General features: G+C 57.0%; 1 protein-coding gene across 1 annotated transcript; it reads right to left on the reverse strand.

The window, feature by feature from the left end:
- Nucleotides 1-1649: 1649 nt before the first annotated feature.
- Nucleotides 1650-22308, reverse strand: ADRA1D (adrenoceptor alpha 1D). The gene is made up of 2 exons (XM_045810303.2): nucleotides 20451-22308; nucleotides 1650-4840 (listed from the first exon to the last, which is right to left on the reverse strand). Exons 1-2 carry the CDS (start codon nucleotides 21562-21564, stop codon nucleotides 4239-4241), a joined length of 1716 nt encoding a protein of 571 aa, XP_045666259.1. The 5' UTR covers nucleotides 21565-22308; the 3' UTR covers nucleotides 1650-4238.
- Between the last annotated feature and the right edge of the window lie 954 nt (nucleotides 22309-23262).

The raw sequence follows: 23262 nt of genomic DNA on the forward strand, positions 1-23262 counted from the left end.
ATGGTGGAGTGGAGTGAATGGTGAGGCCCTGGAGGGAACGTCCACAAAAGTCACAGGGGAGATCCCTGCCACAAGCCATCCCTCCCTCTGGCTCCCAGCTCTGAGAGCTCAGGCTGTTGTGGCCCCAGTTCCTGGATTTCTTCTTGAGTCGAAATGCATCCAGCAATTCCTGCTGATTTCTTCCCCGGACCAGAGTGATTTGAGAGTGTAGGCTGCGGTCCTGTTCAGCGTGTTTTGCTTCCCTGCTCCTGCCAAGGGGTGTGCGGGGGCAGTGAAGAAAGCCTGCTCCAAATGGCGGGAGAGGCCAGGGCAGCCCCTGCCCAAAGGCCCCACCTCCAGCACCACCTGGGTCCACAGGGCTCCCCAGAGTGCTGTTCTGAGCAGACGCTGCGGGACCAGTTTAGCCTTTACAAGCATCTGGTTTTGTGCTTTGCTGGAGCCACGAGAAGTAGAAAAAAAAAAAAAAAGAAATTCTTTCCAAGTGGACGGTGAACATGTAACTCCCTGGGGTGTAACAGGATGGAAATAGAAACAGGGTCAGGAGGGCACTGAGGAGTCGGGGCTCTGACAGGTCACTGAAGGGAGGGCGACTGAGGTCCCAAACCTTTCGCCAGGACCTGTCAGCGCCTGGAGCAGGAGGGACTAAGGGCTTGGTGTGGGGCTCCAGGGGGAGGCTTGGGTGGACTGGAAGGCACACAGAGCAGGTGTCTGTAGGAGTCCCGGGCACAGCCGGCTCTCTGGCTGGGACAGGACACAGGCTCCAGCCTTGTGAGGACTGGTGGAACCAGTGGGCCCATTCCATCAACCCAGGATTTCGTGAACACTCACACCCAGCCCTGCGCAGCTCCGGGGACAGGGAGCCCTCTCCCCATACACAGGTATGGACTCTGTCAGTGGGCTGTGGGCCAGGTTGATCTTGCTGTGAACTACCAGTGAGGCTAAGGGACACTCGGGGCTTAGTTTTGAGCAGGGGATCTGGGAAGATCTTGGGAAGATGAGGGAGGGGAGAAAGTGGGCAGGCTCAGGGCTTCCAGGAACTTACAGCCTCAGCACCAGTGGCCTTGTTGTGCCCGCATGGAGTCGAGAAGGTGGTCTTGCAGGAAGTGAGTGGGCTTGTCTTTGGGGTGTTTGAACCACCCAAGGGGGGGTGAACACACATCTGGAGGTATGGACAAACCCTTGGGAGCCGTTTATGTACAAGTGGTCATTGAGATGATTTGGAGTGGATGAGATCATGTGGCGAGTTGAGAAAAGGGGGAGGAAAACCTTGGGGGGACATATAAGGGCAGAGAGAGGCGCCTGCGCACGAGGCAGAGAGAGAGAGTGGTCAGGGGACCAGAAGAGATCCCAGGGGCGTGGCTTGGGCCGGAGAAGAACATTGCAGCCACCAACGTGGACTGTGGCAGAGACAGAGGGGAGGAGATCGAGGAAATGAGACGTCCCAGGTGACTTGCAAAAGCAGCTCTGGGGGCTGCTGGGGACAGAGGTCCCTGGAAGAGTGTGGGAAGCAAGGGAAGATGGGTGGCAAGAGCCCAGCTCAAGGGGGAGGGCAGGCAGACTAGATTGGGGCCTGGAGTGGGAAGCAGGAAGGAGGCTTTCTAAGGATGGTGAGGGGCAAAGGGCTTAGGCAAATGCCAGTGTTTTTGGAGGCTTGTTCTGTCCCTGTCCCATCTCACAGGGCCAACCCCTTTCCACTCACAAACTCCCTCAAGGCCTCTCCCCATCCCTTGAAGATCGTGTAAAGGAACACTTAGTCCCATTTTGATGAGTACTGAGTCTTCCCATTCTCCTGGTCACCCTGATACTTCATAGGACTTCCTGGAGGCAACGGCCTCATTTTCTGTGTGTACCTCAGAGACGGCGTCTCTAATCAGATGTGTGGACTGGGGCGCCTGACGACTCAGGAAGTGGTGAATGCACTTCGTCCAGATGTCCCAAAATCACTTGCAAGAGGCTCCCTCCTCCAGAAGGGCTTTTGCTAATCCCTCCATTGCTCTGGGCCAGCCTGCGACACTTTGGCATGCCCCGACACCAAGGTCAGCAACTCAGTGCTTTATTGATGATTCGAACTGGGTCCCTGGAGGGTCCCTGTGGCACAGCCTCTCTGGGGGCTCTGTAATTCTCCCTGATCTCCTGGAGGCTTGGTATGCGGTACAGGAGGAGACAGCTGTGTGCAGAGGGCCCCTGTGCCCAGGAGACGGGCGCTGAGGCTTGATCACATACATTCTGCAGATTAATCATTGTGCTTGGAGAACGCACTGGGCAAGGGGCCAGCCCCACCTGCCTGCACACCTTGTGGGTTATCCGGGGCAGGGAGGACCCCCTAAAACCCCCCTTATGAAGGTTCCCTCCCCAACCTACTTCCTTGTCTCCACTGTTGACCTCTTGCGGGCTCAACTGCCCTGGCATGTGGGAGCTCACATTCGCCTGCTCAGAGACCCTCCCCTGCTGTTGGAACCCCTGCCCAGGAGCCCGATGTTCAATTCCCGGATGAGGGGGTCAGGCCCTTCGCTGACTCCAGATTTGAGGGATGGCCCCGCCTCTGTGAGAAGACAGCAAGGACTGTCCCCAGTGTCCCCAGCTTTAGGGTGGCCAACGTGCTGTAGCGTGGGCCCTCTTTGGGGTCTGCAGCATGTTCTCAGCACCCGCCTTAAACGAGCTTCCTGTGCCATGGGGGGATGCCAGGCCTGAAAGTCTAGAATGTGCTATAGACCCACAGTATGAAATGTCTGCTCTTGGCTATCTTTTTACCCTATAAAATTGGGGTGAGAGGTCTAAAATTGCAGTGACCTTTCAAACGGATGACTTCCTCAGTACAGGATGGAAACCTCTGGTTCAAACTACTGGTCCGTGTTGGTCCCAGCAACTGGCTCTTCCAGTTTTGGAACATTCCCACTCCAGACACCCTGGGGTATCACCCAGCCAGCTTTCCACTGGACCACAGTCACCACCCAAATCTGGTTGTATGTATGTGGTTGATATTATCCAGCTGAAGCCTGAATTACCTGCAATCTCTTGAGAATAGGACAAGTGTTGGACATTTCACTCAAAGCTAACAAGCATGGTTCCTAGTTAGGTTTTCTTTCGCTCACCATGTACACTTGTCTACTTGGGCTTGTATATTTTTTTCATGTAATGTTTCACCCATTTAACTGATGGCCACCTTCCTCACTGAGGCCCTCAGGGCCTCACAGCTTCATCTGGGGAGACTGACAAAGCGAAATTATAATTACTTATAATTACTGTTTGGTTCCCAAGACTAATCATGTGAATTTTAAAAGCCAACAAAACCTCTGAGTCCTTTGGTCATGTGAAAAGTCCTAGAGGATAGCAGCCATCAGTTAAAGATATAGTTAAGTTGAAATTAGAAAAGTGAATGCAGACCCAGTCTATCCTCTAGTGGGGCTTTAGAACTTGAAAGAGTTTAGAAAAAAAAAGTAGTTCTTTATGGGTCACAAGCTAAAGAGGGACCGTTTGCACAGTTTGGACAAAATAGAAGTACTCTTACCAATAAATATGTCTCAAAATGACAAATAAAGCTCTCCCCCTTTGATGGCTCCAGATCCCGGCAGGAAGTGATGGGCACAGGCACTATGTACAGAGTGTAAACAGTAAGGCCCTTGGGACGTAATGAGGGGCAGGGCCAGGTGATGGGATATGCATGGAGGAGCCACTGTAGGGGAGAGTGGGTCCATGGGTAAATACGACAGGCTTGTAGGATGGTCATCCAATCTGCCACCAAAACTTGGTGGTCGTGGCGGCAGGTCCACGGGGTTCCTCCAGTCGGCAGTAAGGAGAAATTTTGTCCATGGAGAAGCCCTGGTCCCACTGACTTTTTCCCTCGGGGAGGGGGGGCATTGGGGACAGCCAGGAAGGGCCTCTGTGCCCTTTCCTCCCCAAGAGGAGGGGCGGGCCTGCCTCGCCACACTTGAGGCTGTCTGTCCAGGGTTCAGGGCATGGATGGGGCAGTGTTTCTCAAACAGAGACCCCCTGGAACCCGCAGCTCCTTCCTCCAAAAAGAAGAGCTCCAGGCACCTGCGTCCAGGAGGCGGCCCTACCCCCGCCCCAGTTCCTCAGGGAGGCCCCAGAGCAGCCACCCTGATCAATGTCTGGGTCCCTGAACCGGCCTCGGCCTCTTGAACAAAGCCAGCCTCCCTCACTGCCCTCCTCCCCCCTTCCCCCACCCGCAGCCCCTTTCCTCCTCCCCCCAGCACACTCCCCGGCCTCGCTCAGGCTCCTTAAATATCAGTCTCCCGGAGGTTGCCGTAGTCGGCCAATTCGTAGGCCTGGCAGGTGGCGCCCTCGGCCACGTCCTGGGGGACTCCCAGGGACACCGCCTCCACCTCTGCCCGCAGGGTGCCGGCGGCCTCCGCGCGCTGCGCGCTCCCGGCGCGGATCTTGTGCGACAGGCTGGAGACCTTGGCACGCAGCTGGGTGGTGGGTCTCCGCAACGGCCCGAGCAGCCTCCACTCGCGGAAGTTGCAGGGCGGCTTCCGACGACCGGCGACAGGCGCTTGCGCCTCGGGCGCGCTGGGGGAGCCGGGGGCCGAAGGCGCGGTGAGGGCCAGCGGGGCCCCAGGAGGCGCGGCGTCGCGGCCAGGAGCAAAGTCGGGCCGCGGGCCGCCGGTCGAGCCCCGCCAGTGGTGGCCGTAGACGCGCCAGAGGGGACGGCGGCGCCGGCGACGCCGGCACTGGCAGCGCAGCAGGCGGAGGAAGGCGCGCTTGAACTCGCGGCTGGAGCAAGGGTAGATGAGCGGGTTCACGCAGCTGTTGAAGTAGCCGAGCCAGAAGATGACCTTGAAGACGCCCTCCGAGGGCTTCAGCTGCGGGAACAGGGAGCCTGCGGGGAGGCAGAGACCCAGGCCCGTTAGACGGACACTCGGGGCAAGGGAGGCCCCGGGCAGCCCCTGCGCGCAAAGACCTCAACTAGGGGCTGAGTCCTGGACTGGGGCTCTCAAGGGATCTCTCCCCAGGGGGTCCCTGATCTAATCCGAGGGGTCCATGAACTTGGATGAGGAAAAATCATCTTCCATTTTACTCACATCTCCCTGATCTTGTGCATTTCCCCCAAGTCGAGTGAAGGCAACAAACCCGAATATAAGGAGAGGAAGCCATAGGAAGTCACGGCTCTTGTAGCTCAAAACCGGTGCAAGACCGGCAGTTCCCCCCGATCCGCCCTGATGGGAGCGGTTCCTGCCAGATATTTTCCTGTCACGTTCAGTTGGTGCAGATGCTTTGAATACTGTCTGTGCCGCTCAGTATTTGGAAGTGACAGGCATCAGAACATACCACTAGATCCTTATTTAATGCCTTAACCTAGTCACAGATTTCATTCACAAATAGTTGGGTGTTTTCAATGCAATCGGTTTTATTTGCAATCCGTGTATTTTAGTTTATGCATTTGAAAGGGTAACTCCGAGAAGGGCTCCGCGAGCTTTGCCAGATGCCCAGGGAAGTCTGTAGCATACAAAAGGTAAGCATCTTCGAATTCAGTGTTGACCAAGGCTGGCCCCATGTCAGGCACTGTGCCGGGCTCACATCACACATGGCCCCATTCCCTGAGTAGCTATGTGCATAAACTATCACGGGAGTGAAGACAGGGTGATGGCAGTGCTCAGCATGTGGGGTGGGGGGCTTCCAGGGTTCTCAGAGGATAAACAGGAGCCTGGCAGGATGAGGAGGACAGAGAGTGTTAGGAGTGGAGGGGACAGGCGGGCAAGAGAAGTACAAGTTGGGGACCTGGAAATGTCCTGTGGGATATGCCGAGAAAACATCATTTGGGACAGATGGTGAAGGGCCCGAAATGCTGGGAATTTCCACATTTATTTGTGGGTATTTGGGAGCCACGGATATTTTCAAGCAGGCGAGAGACAGAGCCTCGAATTAAGCCTCAGAAAACACAATGCCCATGGCTGTTGGAATCAAGCTCAGTGGGGCTGTGCCAGTGGAAGTGGTCAGCGAAGGTTTCTGGGGTGGCTTTGAGGGAGCAGAGTGCCAGGCAGGAGGGGGTGCGTGCACCGGGACCTGAGCTGTGTCAGAAAGACCCTGCTTCTCACACTTCTCCCCTGGCATCCCCACCACCGACCTGAGGGGTCATGTCTTCAAAAGGCACCTGACACAATGCAAGGGCATGACCCAGAAAGCAAAAGCCACTCTTGTTCTCACATCCTCAGCGGCAGCGGGGGGGGGGGGGGGGGGGAGGTGGCAGGAGCATCCCACCTCAGGCCAAAGTTGCAGGTGCCTGTGAGACTGAGCAGGCCAGGGGCAGTGGTCCTTGCCAAATTATGGGACCTGCTCTCTCCTCCCCTTGCCCCAAAAGAAAGGAGAGCAGGGTCCCCTACTGAGGGGACAGAGGCACTACGCCCCCTCTCTGACCTGGGGGCACTTTCCCATCACCCACCTCCCACCATACAGAGAATTCTCGGTGCCAAGACACACAGTGGCGGTGGCAGAAGAGGAGAGTCGCCCAGTGTCATGAGGCACAGGACTTTGAAACTGTGGTCACGTAGCCCTGAGCAAGTTGTGGAGCCATTCAAGTCTCACACTTTCTGCGAAATCCAGTAAGAGTTCTCTGGAAGGGATGTGCAGATTCATACGTTTCAGAGTGCAGGACTTCGCAGGCTCTTAAGAAACACTGGTGTCTCTACTGGTGTCTCTCTCCCTCTTTGGTGGCTTTTGAGAGAGGACAACTCCACCCTGGGAAGAGACCCAGTTCCCAGCTCTGGGGAGTCATCAGGAACAGAAGCCCAGACCTGGTGGGTTTGGGGGAGGCTGGGGCATCAGTCAGCGTGTGCTAAGGAGGCAGCTTCCCCTGGGAGAGGAGTTAGACAGTTGTCCTTGGAATGTGGGGACCACCAGGGTTGACTTCAGCCTCCAGGAAGGTGGCCCTCTGAATAGCATCCCTCCACGGTTGCAAAGTAAGACCCCGTGCTGAAAATAACTCTGACTCAGGGCACAGTTCTTTTATATTTAGCCCAGGATGACAAATCAGTGGACTATGCTTTCAGCCGCACGCCTGAAGCTGGCCAAACAGCATCGTTATCAGTGTGGTTTTTACTCAGATTCGGGGGCGACACGGTATATCATTAGCATGCCCTGGGCCGTGGTAGTTCACGGTCAAGCAGCCAGCGCGGACGCCCGCCCCAGGCTGCTCATTCCTTACACACAGAGCTGGGATCCATACCCAGCCTTTCCGCCCTGAGATTTTCCTACCGCGCCCTGCTGAGGTTCTTGTCTTCCTTCGGGCTCTCCCAGAAGCAGACCCCGAGACAAGGATTCAAGTGCAAGTTCCTCACTGGGGGCACCTGGGGCACAATCCCGCTGGGAGGCCGTGCAGTTCAGAACCTCAGAGCTGTCCCACCAGCTGGGGGAGGGAGGTGCGGTATCTCTACCCCCATTCCCATCAGTCACGGGATGGGCTACGCCCAGGGGCGTGAATTTCCCTCGCTTCCTGCCTGCTGTGGGGGGTGGATGAGGAGGATTTGGGTGGAGAGAGGCCCCTGGGCAAAGATGCGGGCAGGTGTTGGGACGGAAGTTGGCTGATGGGCCCCGAAGGTCCAGGGGGTGGCCTGGGGGGGACACTGACAGCATCTGGTGCAACTGTTTCATGTGCTCTCTGCCCACTGTGCGGACATCTTGCTCAGAAAATACAGACGCCTGTGCATGGGCTCCAGCTTCCACAGCAACAGCACCTGTGTCCCCCTCACAAGTGGCAGTTCAGAGCCTCACAGTCCCCTCCGCCCAGTGGGCTGCAGTCTGCCCCCATGCGTCCCCGCACCCAGTCTCACTCTCCCTGCTGTCCTGCCCCACCCCCAACACTCTCTCATCAGCTCGAACCTCTGGCCAAGATCTCTGGGGTCCAAGGGGCCTGCGAGCACGTGCCTGCCCTTTGCATGCATCGATGAAATGGGGAGCTGCCCCGAGACCCCTGAGGATGGGCACTTGGCTCATGGGCATTGTCCCTGCAATGCCGCCCGGCTGGGGGGGCATCAGTGGACAAGCCTCTTTTCAGCCACCCCCAGCTTTCTGCTCCCCCAGCCACTCTGACTTGGGGCTACTCAGGCCAACCTTGCCTGTATGCCTTCTCATCCCTCTCCAGCGGCCCAGCACACACCTGTGCCAGCCCCTGAGCCTGGCTACAGGAAAGCCTCAATGAGCGGGGGTGGGGGGGCAGGGCTCTGAGACAAGACCACGGTCTCTCAGTGCCTGGCAGCCCCCTTTCCTGCCGACCTGGCTCCCTCTCCTGCAGCCTTCCTTGTAGGCGGAAAGCCCACCTGGGCTAACTCAACTTGGCAAGTGCCACTGGAAACAGAGGCCTGTGTGGGACACCCTTCTTCAGCCTCCCACCGCTCTGTACTGGCGCCCCGCATCACACCCTCGCTCTCCTTTCTCTTATGGCTCCCACTTCCCTCAGCAGTCTTACTTCTGTCTTCCTGTGCATCAGCTAAATGGCCACGCTGACTTCTTGCTGCCCTCTGGCCACAGCGGGCTCCTCAGTCTTGCCCTCTGGCCACAGCGGGCTCCCCGGGCGTGCCTGGGGGCTTTTGCTCCTGCTCATCCTCGATTGCCCTTCCTCTTTCTTCCACTTGTTAGTGCCAGCTCTAGCGACACCTCCACCTGGAAGCCCTCCTCATACCACCCCTCCCAACCCAGCAGTTAAGGGTACTTTCCCTATAGTACATTTTCAGGACGGGCGACTATCAGTTGCCTATCTTATCTTTTTTTTTAAATATCTATTTATTTAAGTAATCTGTATACCCAACGTGGGGCTTGAACTCATGACCCTGAGATCAAGAGTCGAAGGCTCCTCCCAGCTGAGCCAGCCAGGCACCCCATGTCTATCTTATCTTTAAATGGTAAGCTCTCCACACGTACTCGGTGCATCATAGGTGCTCCGTACATCCCAACCCCTCTCTGTCACACCCTGCATCCCATCCATCACCAGCTCCTACTGGTCCTGGAATCCCCCCCCCCCCAGCTTTGTGCCATCCTCTGGTCCCAGCCACTATCACCATCTACCCAGAGTGCCCTTCTAAGTGGGCCCCTTGTGCCTGTCTCTGTGTCCCTGGATCTTGTTCTCCACACGGCAGCTGGGGAGGTCCTTCTATTTATTTATTTGTTTTAAAGATTTACTCATTTATCTCAGAGATAGAAAGAGAGAGCATGAGCAAGTGGAGGGAGGGGCAGAGGGAGAGACTTTCCAAGCCGACTTCCTGCTGACCTTGGAGCCAACGTGGGGTAATCGCACCTCCCAGGAGGCCACCAAGCCGAAACCAAGAGTCAGAGCCCAACCGACTGAGCCACCGAGGAGCCCCTGGGGGGATCCTTTTAAAAAATAAACCTGAGCATTTCATTTCTTCACTTAAAACCCGTTTGCCACTGCTGACTACCACTTGCTGTCCTCTCTTATCTGTTCTTGGACCCTCTGCCAGCCCCTGGATGTCCCCCATCACCCCTGCTTAGCCGTGACTCCTAGTCTCTCAACCCTCCCATGTCCACATACTTCTGGATTTGGACTCCAGCTCGGGCGTGATTCCCCCACTCCCTGAATACGTTAGGGTCCCCGACCTCAGCTCCGTCTGGGGCTTCCAGGGCCCTTGCTGTTCACCCTCAGCCTGTTCTCCCCCAGCCTGTTCCCCCAAGTCCCGCACCAGCTCCTTGAGCCTTTACTCCGCCCCTTGCCTCCTCCGGAGCAGCTGATCTCACTTCCTGTTTCACAGAGAAAACAGAAGCCAAGAAAGTTGCTCACTGGCTCAAGCCTTCCTCTCCTCCTTGCTAAGAGGGAGGTCTCTCCTCCTGCCCAAAGTCACATGCCTACTTATGTGGTCGTGCGCTCCATCCGTCCGTCCCCTTCCAGCGTGCCCGTCCCAGCTGCAACCTCAGCTGGTTGTCGGGCTACAACCTCGTTCTCTCGAGCCTTTCTGTCCACGCCTGCCTACTTCCCTTCCGCACCTGCTTTTCGCTGCTTTGCCCTACAGCCCCGCTCCTCCCAGGCCCCCGACCCGTGGACACGGCTCTCATCCACCCCGGACTCCTCTCATCTCACCCGTGGCTCCCAGGGCACCTCACTCTTGGATTTTCTACTCTGTATCAATTCCCTCTGCTACTTCTTCAGCACGTCGTCACTGCTAAATGTAGGAGTGCCCTTCTCAGAAGAGTCTGGAATCTCTTCCCTTTGTATTCTCCTGGCAATTTCATCCCAGCTCATGGGTTTAAATACTGACTTCAGACTGACAGTGCCCATAAGTTCTATCTCCAGCTCAGACAGTTCTCCCAAATTCCAGACTCAGATCCAGCGGCCTCCCAGACCTCTCCACGTGGGTGTCTACTGGCATTTCACACTTATCCCGACCTCATGAAGCTTACCTTTCATTGGGCAAGGCTGGCAAGACATAAGATAAACAAGGAAAATGCGAATGTATCAGGTAATACGCTAAGGAGAAGTAAAGCAGAGAAGGAAGATAGGAGGTGTGTGTTCGCGTATCTGTGTGGCTGGGAGTGGTGGTATAGATTTTGGACAAGGTGGCCAGGAGAGGCCTGCTGAGAATGTGACATTTGAGTAAAGGGCTGAATAGAGGCATGTGGACATCTGGGGGGAAAGCATTTCAGGTAGAGGGAACAGCAGGTGCAAAGGACCTGAGGTGCCCCTGGTATGTTTGCAGAACGATGAGGCTAGTGGTTACATAATGGAGTGACTGGGGGCACAAAGGACACGAGGTCAGAACTCAACAACTATCCTCCTCCCTGTGCTTATACCCTGCTTTCTATCCTCAACCCAGCAGCTAAAGTGATTCTTTAAAAATATAAATGTATCAAGTCACTCCTTAGGTTCCAAACCCTCTAACAGCTCCTCTTCCCCCTCACAGTAAGAGCCTATGACCCACACAGCTTGATATGTGCCTCCCCCACCCCTCTACCATCCCCTCTTCCTACCCCCTCTACTCCATTCAGCCACACTGCCCTCCATGTTGCTTCTTGGATATGGCAGACACACTCCCACCGCAGGGCCTTTGCACTTGCTTTTCCTCATCACCTTCTCCCCAAATATCCACATGGCTCGTGCCCTGACCTTTGCAGTGAGGTCTCCCTGATTTTCCACCTAAAATCGCATTGCCCTCCCCCCTTCCCGCGCTCCCCATCCCCCTTAACTGGGGCTATTGCTCTCCGTGGCACTTACCGCCTCCTCCCGTACTATTTGAGTTAGTTTTCATTTTGTCCAGCATCGCTGTCTGCAGCCAAGTCCCCAGGGCAGGACTCGTGCCTGTTTTGCTTGGCACTCCACTCCCGTGGCCCCGAAGCCCTCCCGAGCACACTGAACACACAGTAGGTGCAGAACACTTGCCGAGTTTGCTCAGCGAGCCCCTCTTCTCTACCCTCTGTGTCCACCTGGGCATCATGCCCGGTGCCTTCGATTTTCTCTCTAGCGGGGTCCCTCCCTTCACCTCGTTCCTGAAGCCTTTGCTTGGTCTGGCATCTCATTTTGTTTGCATGGCTGTGACAGCCCCCAAGGGTCCTCTGGCCTCCTCACTCTGCACACAGCTGCTGGAGGCTTTTCTAAAATTGGTTTCTCTCCTTAAACCTCTGAAAACCGCAAGTGGCTTCCAGCAGCTCTGAGGACTAAGCCCAAGCTTTCTTGTGTTGCATTCAAGGCTTCTTAGGACCCAGTGCTGCCTGCAGCTTGCTTTCCTCCAAATTTGGCCACAAGCCGAAGGATGAAGCTGCGAGGAGGTCTTCTCGTGGGGGCTGGGCTCCTTCTGCCTTTCTGCCTGGCCCCATCTGTTTCTTCCCTCCCCGCCCTTGAGCCTTGGGGCAGGCGTCCTCCCCACCAAGCCTGGGTTATGGGCCCTTTTATGCAAGCCTGCATTTTAACAAAATGTGTCACTGCTCTATCTACCCTCCTAGACTACAGGTTTCTTGAAGGCAACGATGAGTTTAATGCTTGTTTTCACCGCAGCCTCTAACACAAGTGCCTGGTCCAGAGCAGGGGCTGAGGGGTCGCGTCTGTGCACCTGTGAGGAGAGCTCGTAAGAACGCAGGTGGGAGATGAGCACAGACCCGACTCCTGCTTGCTTCTCTCTTCTCCTTTGCCTTGCTCTCATGTGAGTCTCCCATCAGGCTTGCTCCCACCTGCCTTCCCGCATTCTCTATATTGGGGTGCCTCTGTCAGGAGTCTAACTAATGTCAAGAGGGGCTGGACATCCACGAGTCATAAAAAGCAGGGCCTCTCCTATGTCAGGAGGTAGGCTCATCCTATGGCATGTTGGCTGGGCCAGCCTGGCCCACACATTGTTGGGGAAACTGAGGCAGCCTGTGAGGTTTGTGTTTGCAGGCTTGACGATCACAAGCCAGTCCCCACACCTAAGAACCAGAGATGTCCAGGGCTAGGAGTTTCCACTGAGATGCTGGTTAGGCCGGAGCTGACCAGTCTGGCCAACCTCGCTGAGGGGTGACAGCTCTGAAGCCACGGGGCAGACTGTGATTAACAGCTCTCTTCTGGCATCACCAGAAGGGAACTTGTTCTTGGCAGAATGTCAGAATTCACAGCCAGGCTTGCTCATAACTTGCAGCCAACCATGAAATATCAGGCTGCACCCCAGCTTGCCCCCTTTCCCACCCCCTCTATCACTAGGGACTTTTCTATCCACAGGCAGCCATTCTCTCTGGTTAGAGAGATAGAGTGGGGTTAAAAATACCACATTCTCCTAGATAGTCAGGTGTCTTTTCGCCAGTAGGGCTAGGAGAGAAGGAACTCCCCACCCTATGCTCCCTTTCTCTCTCCCCCTTCTCTCAACTGCTCGCTCAGTGGCTCTGACCCTGGAATCCAACAGCTCCTCAGTCAAGAGAGCCTGGGACCTCTGCAGCCGGTAGACCTCTTTGCTATACTGTAAAGGGACAAATAAACCTCTCGAGTAAAGCACACTTGAGCTGAGACCTCAAGACCCGAGGGGGGACTAAGCCATGCATCTATCTGAGGAAAGAGAATGCCAGACAGTGGAAAGGGCATGTGCAAAGGCCCTGAGGCAATAGGGCATCTGAGAAGTTGGAGGACAATCAAGAAGTTGGGATCACTAGCACAGAGAAGGGGAAGGGGAGAGTGGTAGGAGATAAGGCCGTTTTGAAGTGGGCACAATCATGGAAGGCTGTCAGGAAGAGGTGACCTGGATGGGGGCCCAGTCTCAGATGGATTGTGAGAACACCAAGGGGTGATTTGAGGGCACTGTGGGGTCAGCTGTGCCAAACCAATTCTCTTGAATTCCTTGCACTGCCAGTTTTCCATGGTGAGAGGTAACTGGCGGGTCCTTTGGCTCGAGATGGACCAGGAATAGATCAGAAGTCCTGTGCCCCCATGTTTGCCTCAGGACCCACGAACTCCGTAGGGCTGGCAGAGAACTATCTGTCTGGCCCTGGACGCCCTTCTATAGCTGTGGGGATGTCGGCGGAGGGGCGGCTCCTAGGTGCATCCCGTCAGTGGTGTGTTTTTCTTTTACAAAAAAGCTCTGTCTGCTGAATCAGGGGCCAACTCGGTGTCCCTGAACATCTGAGAGCTCAGACTGTGAGCTTGAAATGATCATCTGCCACTAAAAGAGACCAAGGCTCTTTACAGAAATGGCTGCTTCCAGGTTCTGGGGGAAGAAAAGTACAAGCCGAGCCTGAGACACCTTATGAGGCACCTGAGCCGCTCACCAATCGTAGCAGCACAAGGGAGAAGAATTCTTGGCCCAAACACCGAACCGGAGTCTCATCAAGCCAGTTGACAGGAAGTACAGGGAACAGAGGACGCACTGAATGGCCCTGCGGGGACGCAGACCCAGACTGTGGGCAACGCTTCAGGACAAATTATCTGGTTTCTTCACCAAAGAAATTGCAGGAAAAGGTGGGAGGAGGGATCTTACCAATTAAAGAGACCTCGCAGGCAAAATCAAGCCCACGCAACATACGCACCTTTCTCGGATCCTGATTCATACGAACAAACTTACGAGGCAACTGGCAACATCTGAACACTAAGTAGACCGTATGCGACACGAAACCGTTATTTTTATGGGTTATAATGGATTGTGGCTATCTTTCAAAAAAAGTTCTTGTGTTCTAGAAATGTATGTATATCGAAAAATTTACAGATGAACTGATATGGCGTCTGGATGGTCTTCAAAATAATCCTCAGTGCTGGGACAGCGGGTGGGGGTTGGGACGCACCGAGGCTGGCCTTGGGTTGACATTGTGGAAGCTGGGTCACGGGAATCAGAGTGCCGTGGTGGGGGCTGGGGGGTGGGGGGGTAGGGAGCTACTAATCAATAGGCATAAAGTGTCACTCAAGGTGAAGAATTCTAGAAATCTGTGCAATGCTGTACTTACAGCTAACGACAGCGTGTTGTGCACTTCAAAACTTGTTAAGAGGGTAGAGCACATGTTCAGTGTCCGTCCCCTAATAAAAAAAAACCAATAAAAAGGGGGTGCTGTGTTTTCCACTCAGACCCTGGGCATGGGGGGTGTGAAGAGGCCATGGGATCCACCACTTCCTCTCTCTCTCTGCACGCATTTACTGAGAACCTACTATGTGCCAGGTGCCGCAAAGGTGCAGTTAGGGGATGTCATGCCAGCCCTTTCTTCAGGCTTTCGGGCCAGGGGAGAGCGATGCCACTGCTGGGGACCTGTCACCAAGCACCCCTACCACTCCCCCTGCGACCGTAGGCCCCTGCGTGACCTCAGGGAACCTGTGCAGAGGAGTCCTTCGGCCTTTGGCCAACACTCTCAGAGGCACGTGGGGGATCTACCCCCTATAGCTGGCTGCCCCCGGGTGCTTTCCGGGCTGGACACCGATTCCTTGGCAGGGCTCAAGCTTCTCTTCTGCCTCCTCCCGCCTTCTCTCTTTCTAATTAAGGCAGCAGATAATGACAGTCAAGTTATGAAGCCCATGCATTTTAAGAGTATAGCTTGATGACTTTACATATGCACACGCCAATGTAGTCACTGCCTAGACCAAGATCTAGAATGTTCTCAGCCCTTCCAGAAGGTTTCTTTGCTCTCTCTTCCAATCAATACGCATACCCACTATCCTGACTTTGATCATCAACTAGTTTTGCCTGTTTTTGAACTTTGCACACACAGAAGCGTGTAGTACGTGTGCTTTTAATTTCAGATCCGGCTTACTCTGCCCAGCGTCGTGTCCGTGACATTCATGCACGTTGCTGCGGGCAGCACGGTGGTTATTTTTCCTAGCCGTACAGTAGGTTCAGCCAATGAATTATTTACCCCTTCTCCTGTTGACGGCATCCTGTCTCAACTCGTGACGCCTCATGGACTCCCCATTCCACATCTCCCAAGCCACAGGGCTCCCCACAAATACCTCCACCCTTCTGTGTCTGCATATGTGTAGTTTCCTCCGTCCTCACGCTTTGTGATACGTGTAAGAATATTAACGATTACAGTGCACAGTGATCAAAGCACGTGCAGAGTGTTCGGGGAGCAGGAAGGAGTACCTAACTAAATCCAGGGGTGGTCAGGCGGGGCAGCGATATCACAGGGCCGAGCCTGACAGTCTGGGAAGGAGGCCCAGGTATGGCTCCCAGATGGCTGGGGTGGGGGAGGGCTCTGGCACAGGGTCTGGACTGTATCTGAGCCTCCAGACAGCTTGTACACCTTGACATGCATTTGGGAGGGCACCGTGGGCTCTGAGCCTCTGAGGCTGCTGTGCATGACCGGGCACATTCGGAGGCCCACTCAGAGGCCAGTGAGGCTCAGTGACCTGCCCAACAGAAGGGAGCTGGGAGTGCAGCACAGGGGTCTGTCTGTGGCCGCTAGGAATAACAGGGGGTGGGGCTGATGTGTGTGTGTGTGTGTGTGTGTGTGTGTGTGTGTCCCACGGGATAGGTCCACCTCTTGGGATAGCTAAGGGGGCACCTGCCAGGCAGGTCAAAGCCAGATGCAGTGAAGCCCCGCTGTCACGAGCAATGCAAGGGAAGACGTGGCGTCTGGAGGTGCCTGGGAAAGGAAGGGAGCTCTTGTGCAGATGGGTGCTTGTGGGGGCAAGGTTTCCCCAGTTCCTCTGTTCTACCCCCAAAGGCTGGCTCAGACCTCTGGGGGTGAGAGGCCTCTTGCACTCAGTTCCCTGGGGCAGGGTCTTTCATCAGGGGCTCTTCCTGCCTGCCGTGCCCCTACCACACCCCCTTTCCGCACGGAAGTCTGCCGGCAGCCTGACCTGCTGCCCCTCTCCACACGCATTCCGTAAGTTTGGGTTCCTCTAGACATCAGAAGGGACCTTTACACAATGTCCCGTGATTTTTCTAAGGCACCCAGTTCCACGTGAGCTTGCTGAGGCGAGAGCAGGGGGTGCCTATCTGTCGTGGGCAGGGCTGCCAAGAGCCCCTCCTCCAAAGGCCCCAAGCATTGGTGACTCGATATTCTGTCATTCAGCCTGGAGGACCTTTGAGAGTGAAAGGGGGGCATTACTAGTAATCACGCCAGTCAGCGGGCATCGCTGGGGCTGTCCTGGGCACACCAGGGTGTGTGGGCACTCTGGTGGAGTGGCCGGCCCGGGGCAGCATCAGCAGGGAAGGCCCAGGCAGGTGGGGACCCTCTCATGAGGGCGAGTGACGCTTCCTGTGTCCATACACAGCTCCCTGGGTGCCCTGGAAGGACCCAATGCCACCCTTCCTGGCCTTGCTGACTGGCATCTTGGGGTCAGACAGGTTGCTGACTGGCTTCGGCTCGTGCCTCTACTGAGTTTTGAGTGTGTACGAGTGGGTGAGGGGCACCCTGGGTCTGTTGGACAACCCCTGGGTTGTGGCCCTACTGGGTGCCTTCATTTCCACGGGCTGTAGCCCTGGCTGGCACACACTGCTTGTGCTTTCTCAATCCCCCCACCTCTGGTGCTCATCACACCTGGCCTGGGGACGAGGGCCCGGGAGGAGGGAGATGCCACTGGTATCTGGTAGCCCACTTCTCTGCCTCCTTCTGGTTCCTTCAGAGTGGGTGCTCCCTGAAGCTCTATCCCCAGCCCTGCTCTTCTCTTTGTCCCTCCATCCTCTTTCTGGGAGACGGTACCCCATGTTCCTGCTTTAGCAACCACCCCCTTCTTGGTCCCCTTTATCTAAGTTCCCAACATCCTCCATCCCAACTGTATATTGGCATTTCCATACCAAGATATGCCAGGCCCTTGGATTCCACATTCCTCCCCAAAGTTGCTGCTCAGAAATTGTCCCCGTTCCTTCAAAGGAACCTCCCTTCTCCCAGGCCTGGGCCCAGGGCTAGGGGGTGTCAGGACCTCCTGGCTCCTTCTCCCTTTTGCACAGCTCTCAAGCCACTCCTGCCCCCACTGAAGGCCCCGCCCTCCAAGCCACACCAGGGCAGAGGCAGATCGGAATATTCTGTTTCCCTGCTTGGCCTCTGTCCTGCTTGCTCACTATTGCCAGATTCCACTCAATTCGGCTCCACCAGCGGCCCTGGGCTCTGCTCTGGGGCTCAGGAGGCTGGGCACAGCACAGACTGGTAGGAAGAGGGAGACAAGGACATGCTGGGGGCCCCACGCCAAGCGTGAGGAGCGGCAGAGATGGAGGGATTGAAAAAGGGCCAAAGGCCATGGAAATTTAGAGATGACTTCCTGGAAGAGGAGCACATGCTCTAAACCTCAAAAAAACAAAACCAAACAAATCAAAACAAAACACAAAACAGTAGCCCTTTGCAGTGTTGACCGTGACAGTGAAAAATACGAGAAATCAAATGCTCAGCACGAGACTGCATCGGCACACCATGGAATAGTCTCGAACGGAATACCACACTGCTACTACAATGAACCAGCACGGGTAAAACTCAGCGACGTAACGTTGCAGGAAAAAGGCAAACTGAAGAATGACGTGCATGGCATAATGCCATTTACATAAATGCTGAAGGCGCACGAGACAATACTATGTATTACTATGGATACAGGTGTCTGCAGTAAGAGTACAAACAGAAGAATGGGGTGACAGACAGATTTACCTCTGGAGGGGGGCAGGGAGAAAAGGAGGAAGGGACAGCAGGAGGGAACTGACTTTGGGCTGTGTTCTATTTCTTTGACAAGAGAAACAGAGAGAGGGATTTGAGGCGAATACGGCAAAATGTTGACATCTGTTCAGTATGGGTGATGATGGGTACAGGGACACTCGCTATGTCATTTTCTCCTTATCTGTGCATCATTCTGTAACTTGGAATTTTTAAAAAAGTTAAAAGAGCATAATGGGACGTGGCGCTCTGTACACAGCTTGCTCATTCCCTACGGTGGGGGGGGCAGGGTGAAGCGAGGGGGGGAATGAGGGCCCCTGGGGTGGGGTACGGCTGGGCAGGGACAGGGCAGGGGTTGGTCGGTGGGAGAAGGAGGCTGGGTGGGGAGCTTGGTGGGGAGGGTACTAAATCTGGGGCAGGCTTCTAAAGGGGGCGCACGCTGACCTTCTCCTGCCTGCCTAGTCGCCCCCCCAAGTATGTTGCCTGGTGTTCGTGCCTCTGTACCCCCAGAGCAGCCTCTGCCTGGCTGACTTTCAAGTCAGTGATTTACTCAGAAGCTACTACAAAAGCAAGAGCTCACGGGGCGCTCACGACAAGCAATGATTAGATTTACACGTAACAGCTCACTGAACTCTCGAGACGGCCCCGCAGGTGGGCACCGTTACCATCACCACCAGCCCGGTTTTCTGGATGAGGACACAGAGGCAGAGAGACGCTCAGGGACTTGCCCGAGGTTACGGAGCCAGTCGGGGGTGCAGCTGGGATTTGAACCCAGGGCGTCTGGTGGCAGAGCCTGTGGTCCTTGTTGCTGTGCTCTGTTGTTCCTTACACGCCGGGCACTGTGCTAGGCGCTGTGGATTTGGTAAGGACCTGGCCCTGCCCTTGAAGAGGTTCGGGGCTGGTGCGGGGAAGTCAGACACCAACCAAGCGGCACGCAGATGTCAGTAAAGGGGCCAGTAAAGGAGGAGAAACTTGTGCCCCAAGGGAGGGAGTACAGAGAAGGACACACAGAGGTTGAGGCATCTGAGAAGACCTCTCTGAAGAGGGGACATTTACAGGGAGACCTAAAGTTAACCAGGAGGGGGTGGGGAGGGCAAGACTGCAGGAAGAGCGAGTGCAAGGGCAGGAGCTCTGCGTGGGCAAGGACCTGGAAGAGGGTCAGAGGAGCCAAAGCTTGCAGTGAGCAAGGGCCAGGGCAGCAAAGCCATGAGGCCATCACTCAGGGCCCTCCTTCCAGGAGGGGGACCACATGTCCGGGTTTGCCCTCACTGCCCCCCACTGTCCCGGGTTGTGCCTGTGATCCCAGCATAAATATTCATGACGTCTCATTTTGGTTTGGACAATAATAAATTTGAAGGTCACCCTCTCACAGGCCATGGTGGAGAGTCTGGATCTTGTTCCCAGGGCAGTTGGAAAGCACGGAGGGGTTTTAACGGAGACTGACACTCTCATTTATAATATATAAAGTTCACTGTGGCCGCTGTGTGGAGAGGGCCTGCAGGGCAGCAGGAGGGAAGCCAGTCGTCCCCTTCCTGACTCCGCTGCAGAGTGCGGAAGGAGCGAGGCCTGGGAAAGGCAGGGGGAGGCCCGGCTTGGGCTGGCTGAGGTTGCAGCCATGGGCAAAATGACTCAGGGCAAATGCGTCCCCAGAGATGATGCTCCCCTTCTGCTCCCTATGCTGCCCTGGCCCCAAGGCTTCCAGGAGGGGCCTTCGGGGGGTGGGACTAAGCCCCTGAGAACAGCCGCCCACCTCCCAGGACGGCAGGGAGGCTGCTGAAACAAACAGGAAAGTTCTCAAAAGAGCTAAAGGACTCCGTAAATGTCAGAAACAATGACGAACGATATCAACTGAACCTTTGATCATCTGTCCCTATCCCCTTCCTTCTCATCCCACACAGCCCTCCTCCCCTCACCTCCAAGAGGAGATTTCAGAAGATACCAGGTGGGGAGGGTCTCCTAGTCGTCTGAAACTGAGTGAGTTCCTCGTGAAAGCAGGTGGCTTCTCGACCCTGCTGATGTACGTGCTTGCTGCACCTGCGTGACTGGAGGCTCACCCATTGTGCACCCACGTCTGGGAACGGCATTTGTATCTGTGTGTGTGTGTGTTGGGGTGGGGTATTTAGAGGAACACGTACAGTGCTGACCACATACTATGGGGCAGACGCCCACACAGATGCCACAGACCTCTTATATTTAGGGGGTTCGGGAGTGATAAAACAAGCCCCAGGCTTATCATGGCCATGGGGGGGGGCGGGTAGGACAGAAGTCAGAAGCCTGCAAAATGAATCCTGCAAGCACGAGGAGCCTCTCCCATGTCGACCACAAAGTGCACCTGCCTGAGACCAGGGAACCTTCTCGGCATAGGGGGAGAGCCTCCTCTGGCCTGGGAAGGCCATCCAAGTCTGGGTGCCGGGAAGGCACAGCCACGGGCTCCAGGGGGCAAGGAAGGGGCTGGTGGGAGACGGGTCACTCACCAAGCGGCAGCACGAAGAAGAAGGGGAACCAGCAGAGCACGAAGACGCCCACGACGATGGCCAGCGTCTTGGCCGCCTTCTTCTCGCGGGAGAACTTGAGCAGGCGCACGGACAGCGAGCTGCGGAAGGTGTGGCCCTTGGCGCTGCGCAGCCCGTGCGCCCCGTCGGCGGCGCCCGCGCTGGCTCCGCGGCAGTGGATGCGCAGCACCACCTCTGAGGCCTTGCCGCGCTCTCGCTTGACGCCCGCCTCGAGGCTGCGCGTGGTGCTCCGCGCTACCACGTACACGCGACAGTACATGACCACGATGACGGCCATGGGCAGGTAGAAGGAGCACACCGAGGAGAAGACGGCGTAGCCTGCCTCCTCCGTGATGCCGCAGAAGCGCTCGTCAGGGGGCACGGGCTCCTTCCAGCCCAGCAGCGGCCCCACGGACACCACCAGCGCTACGGCCCAGAGCAGGGCCAGGATGGCGGCCGCCTTGCGCTCGGTCATGATCGCGGGGTATTTGAGCGAGTGGCGCACGCCCACGTACCGGTCCACGGAGATCGTGCAGAGGCTGAGGATGGAGGCCGTGCAGCACAGCACGTCCACAGCGGCCCACACGTCGCAGAAGGCCCGGCCGAAGGCCCAGAAACCCAGAACCTCCATGGTGGCCGAAAAGGGCAGCACTGTGGCGCTCAGCAGCAGGTCGGCCACGGCCAGGTTGACGATAAAATAGTTGGTGACCGTCTGCAAGTGGCGGTTGCAGGCCACCGAGAGGATGACCAGCAGGTTGCCCGCCACAGCGGTGAGAATGAAGGCGGCCAGGAAGACGCCCACGCCCACGCCCTGCGCGCTCACCACCAGCCCCCCGACGGCCGCCGTGCCGTTCACCTCGCCGCCGGTGCCAGCGCCCCCCGGCTCCCCGGCGGAGCTCCGGTTGTCCTCGCCGCTGCCCGCGCCCACCACGCCGCCGCCGCCGCCCGCGGCTCCCGGCACGCCGCCCACTGCCGGGCCCTCCGAGGCGGCCGCGCCGCCCGCGCCGCCCCCGCCGCCGCCCGCGCTAGAGCCCCCCGCGCTGCTGTCAGGGCGCGGTCCCTCGAAACTGACGCTCAGGAGGTCGCGGAAAGTCATCTCAACGCGCGGCCGTCGGGGGCTGGGCCCGGGCGCAGGACGAGCGACTGGCCAGGAGAGGGGCCCCGGGCATAGCCGCGGGGCTCCGGCTGCAGCCTGGCGCGCGGGTCCCGTCGGGGTCCTGCCCGAGTTCCCGTAGCGCGGAGCGCGGCAGTCAGCGGAGCTGGGCCGGCGGGGCGGCGGCCGGGGCTGCCGAGGCTGGCGGCGGAGTCGGGCCGGAGAGCCGGGGCTGGCGACGCGCGCCGCTCTCTGAGCGTGCCCAGGCGAGCGGGCAGAGCGGCGGCTCAGGGGCCGGGCAGTGCAGGCAAAGCCACTGCGGCGCTCTCGACCGGGCGCGGGGGGCGGGACGGAGGAGGGGCAGCGCCGGGAAGGAGGAGGGGGCGGCCGGCGCCGAGGGAGGGGGCGCCCCGCGTGCTGGGAGAAGGGGCAGCGGGAGCCCGGAGAGCGGCAATTCCGGGGTCCGGAGGGGTCTTGGCGCTTGCGCCAGCTCCGACCCCGCGGCAAGCCACCCCTGCCTCGCCGCGGGTGCGCACGACCGTCCTCTCTTCTCGCCGTCAGCTCTTCGCCCCTTCCCGCGCCGCTCCCGGGCCGATTTCCCTTTCCCCCTCCGCCGCGTCCCCCTTCCTCACGCCTTTTCCCCCAGCCTCTCGGTCACTCGTTGATGCCCTTGGGCGCGCGGAGCGGAGACGGCGCGATTCCCGGGTCCCGGGGTTCCCGGGCTCCCGGGCTCCCGGGCTCCCGGCTCCGGCCGCCAGAGAGCAGCAAGCACCCGGGATCTGCGGACTGCGGACCGGAGCGCGCTATACGGCGGCGATCGCCTCCTGGGACTGCCTGGAGGGATCTGCAGCACCTCCTTACTCCTCTCCAGCCACTGGCCCGGCCAGGGCCTTAGCCACCTCTGTCCAGTGCGGTGGAGTGGAGAGAGCCCCGGGAGGGATCAGATGCCTGTGCTGGTCTGTGATGGGAAAAGGAGCAAGAGACTATTTGGTTATGGCTCTCGGACCCTGTCCACCACCCATGGGTTTGCATACACCAACTTCTGCATTGTTACTTGACTCCATATCAGATGTGGAATAAAACTTCCTTGTTACACTAAATAAGTGGCCTTCTGGGGAGGGAGGGTTTAAGTGCTGGAGGGTGGGAAAGGGCGCTGGGCCCCATGGTTAAAGAGTGGGGGGGCTGGCAGACTGGCTGGCTCCGTATCTGCGCTGTGTACCATATGAGCTCTTTGACTTCTTTGTGTCTTAGTTCTTCATCTGTAAAAGGAGGATACGAGTAGTGTCTATTTAACGATGTGAACATGAAATTAGTTAATATGTGTTAAGACCCAAGAGCAGTGCCTGGGTTTTTTGGCTGCGTGAGACTTGGCAGGGCAGGATTTGGACACGGAGGACAGAGGGCAGGGGATGTGTAGAACTGGTTTGAGCGGAGGACACAGGTGGAGGGTTGGGTTTCAGGAGCTTCTTGCTAACTAGCGGGACTGGGTAAGGAGAAGCAGAAAGAGATCATTCATTTGACCTAAAATTACTAACCAGGGCGTCATGCTGACACGTTGGGTGGCAGGGGGAAGGGAATTGCAGGGAGGGTCATAGTGCTAGATGAGGAAGGCTTGAGGTGAGGGTCCTTTTGGAGAGGTGTCTGGGAAGAGGTGGAGAACTCAGGGCCTTGGTGCCCACTAGCTGTGAATGACAGGGGCAG

Source organism: Ursus americanus, chromosome 22, assembly GCF_024610735.1.
Source record: "Ursus americanus isolate L20-20 chromosome 22, mUrsAme1.1.p, whole genome shotgun sequence".
Taxonomy (NCBI): domain Eukaryota; kingdom Metazoa; phylum Chordata; class Mammalia; order Carnivora; family Ursidae; genus Ursus; species Ursus americanus.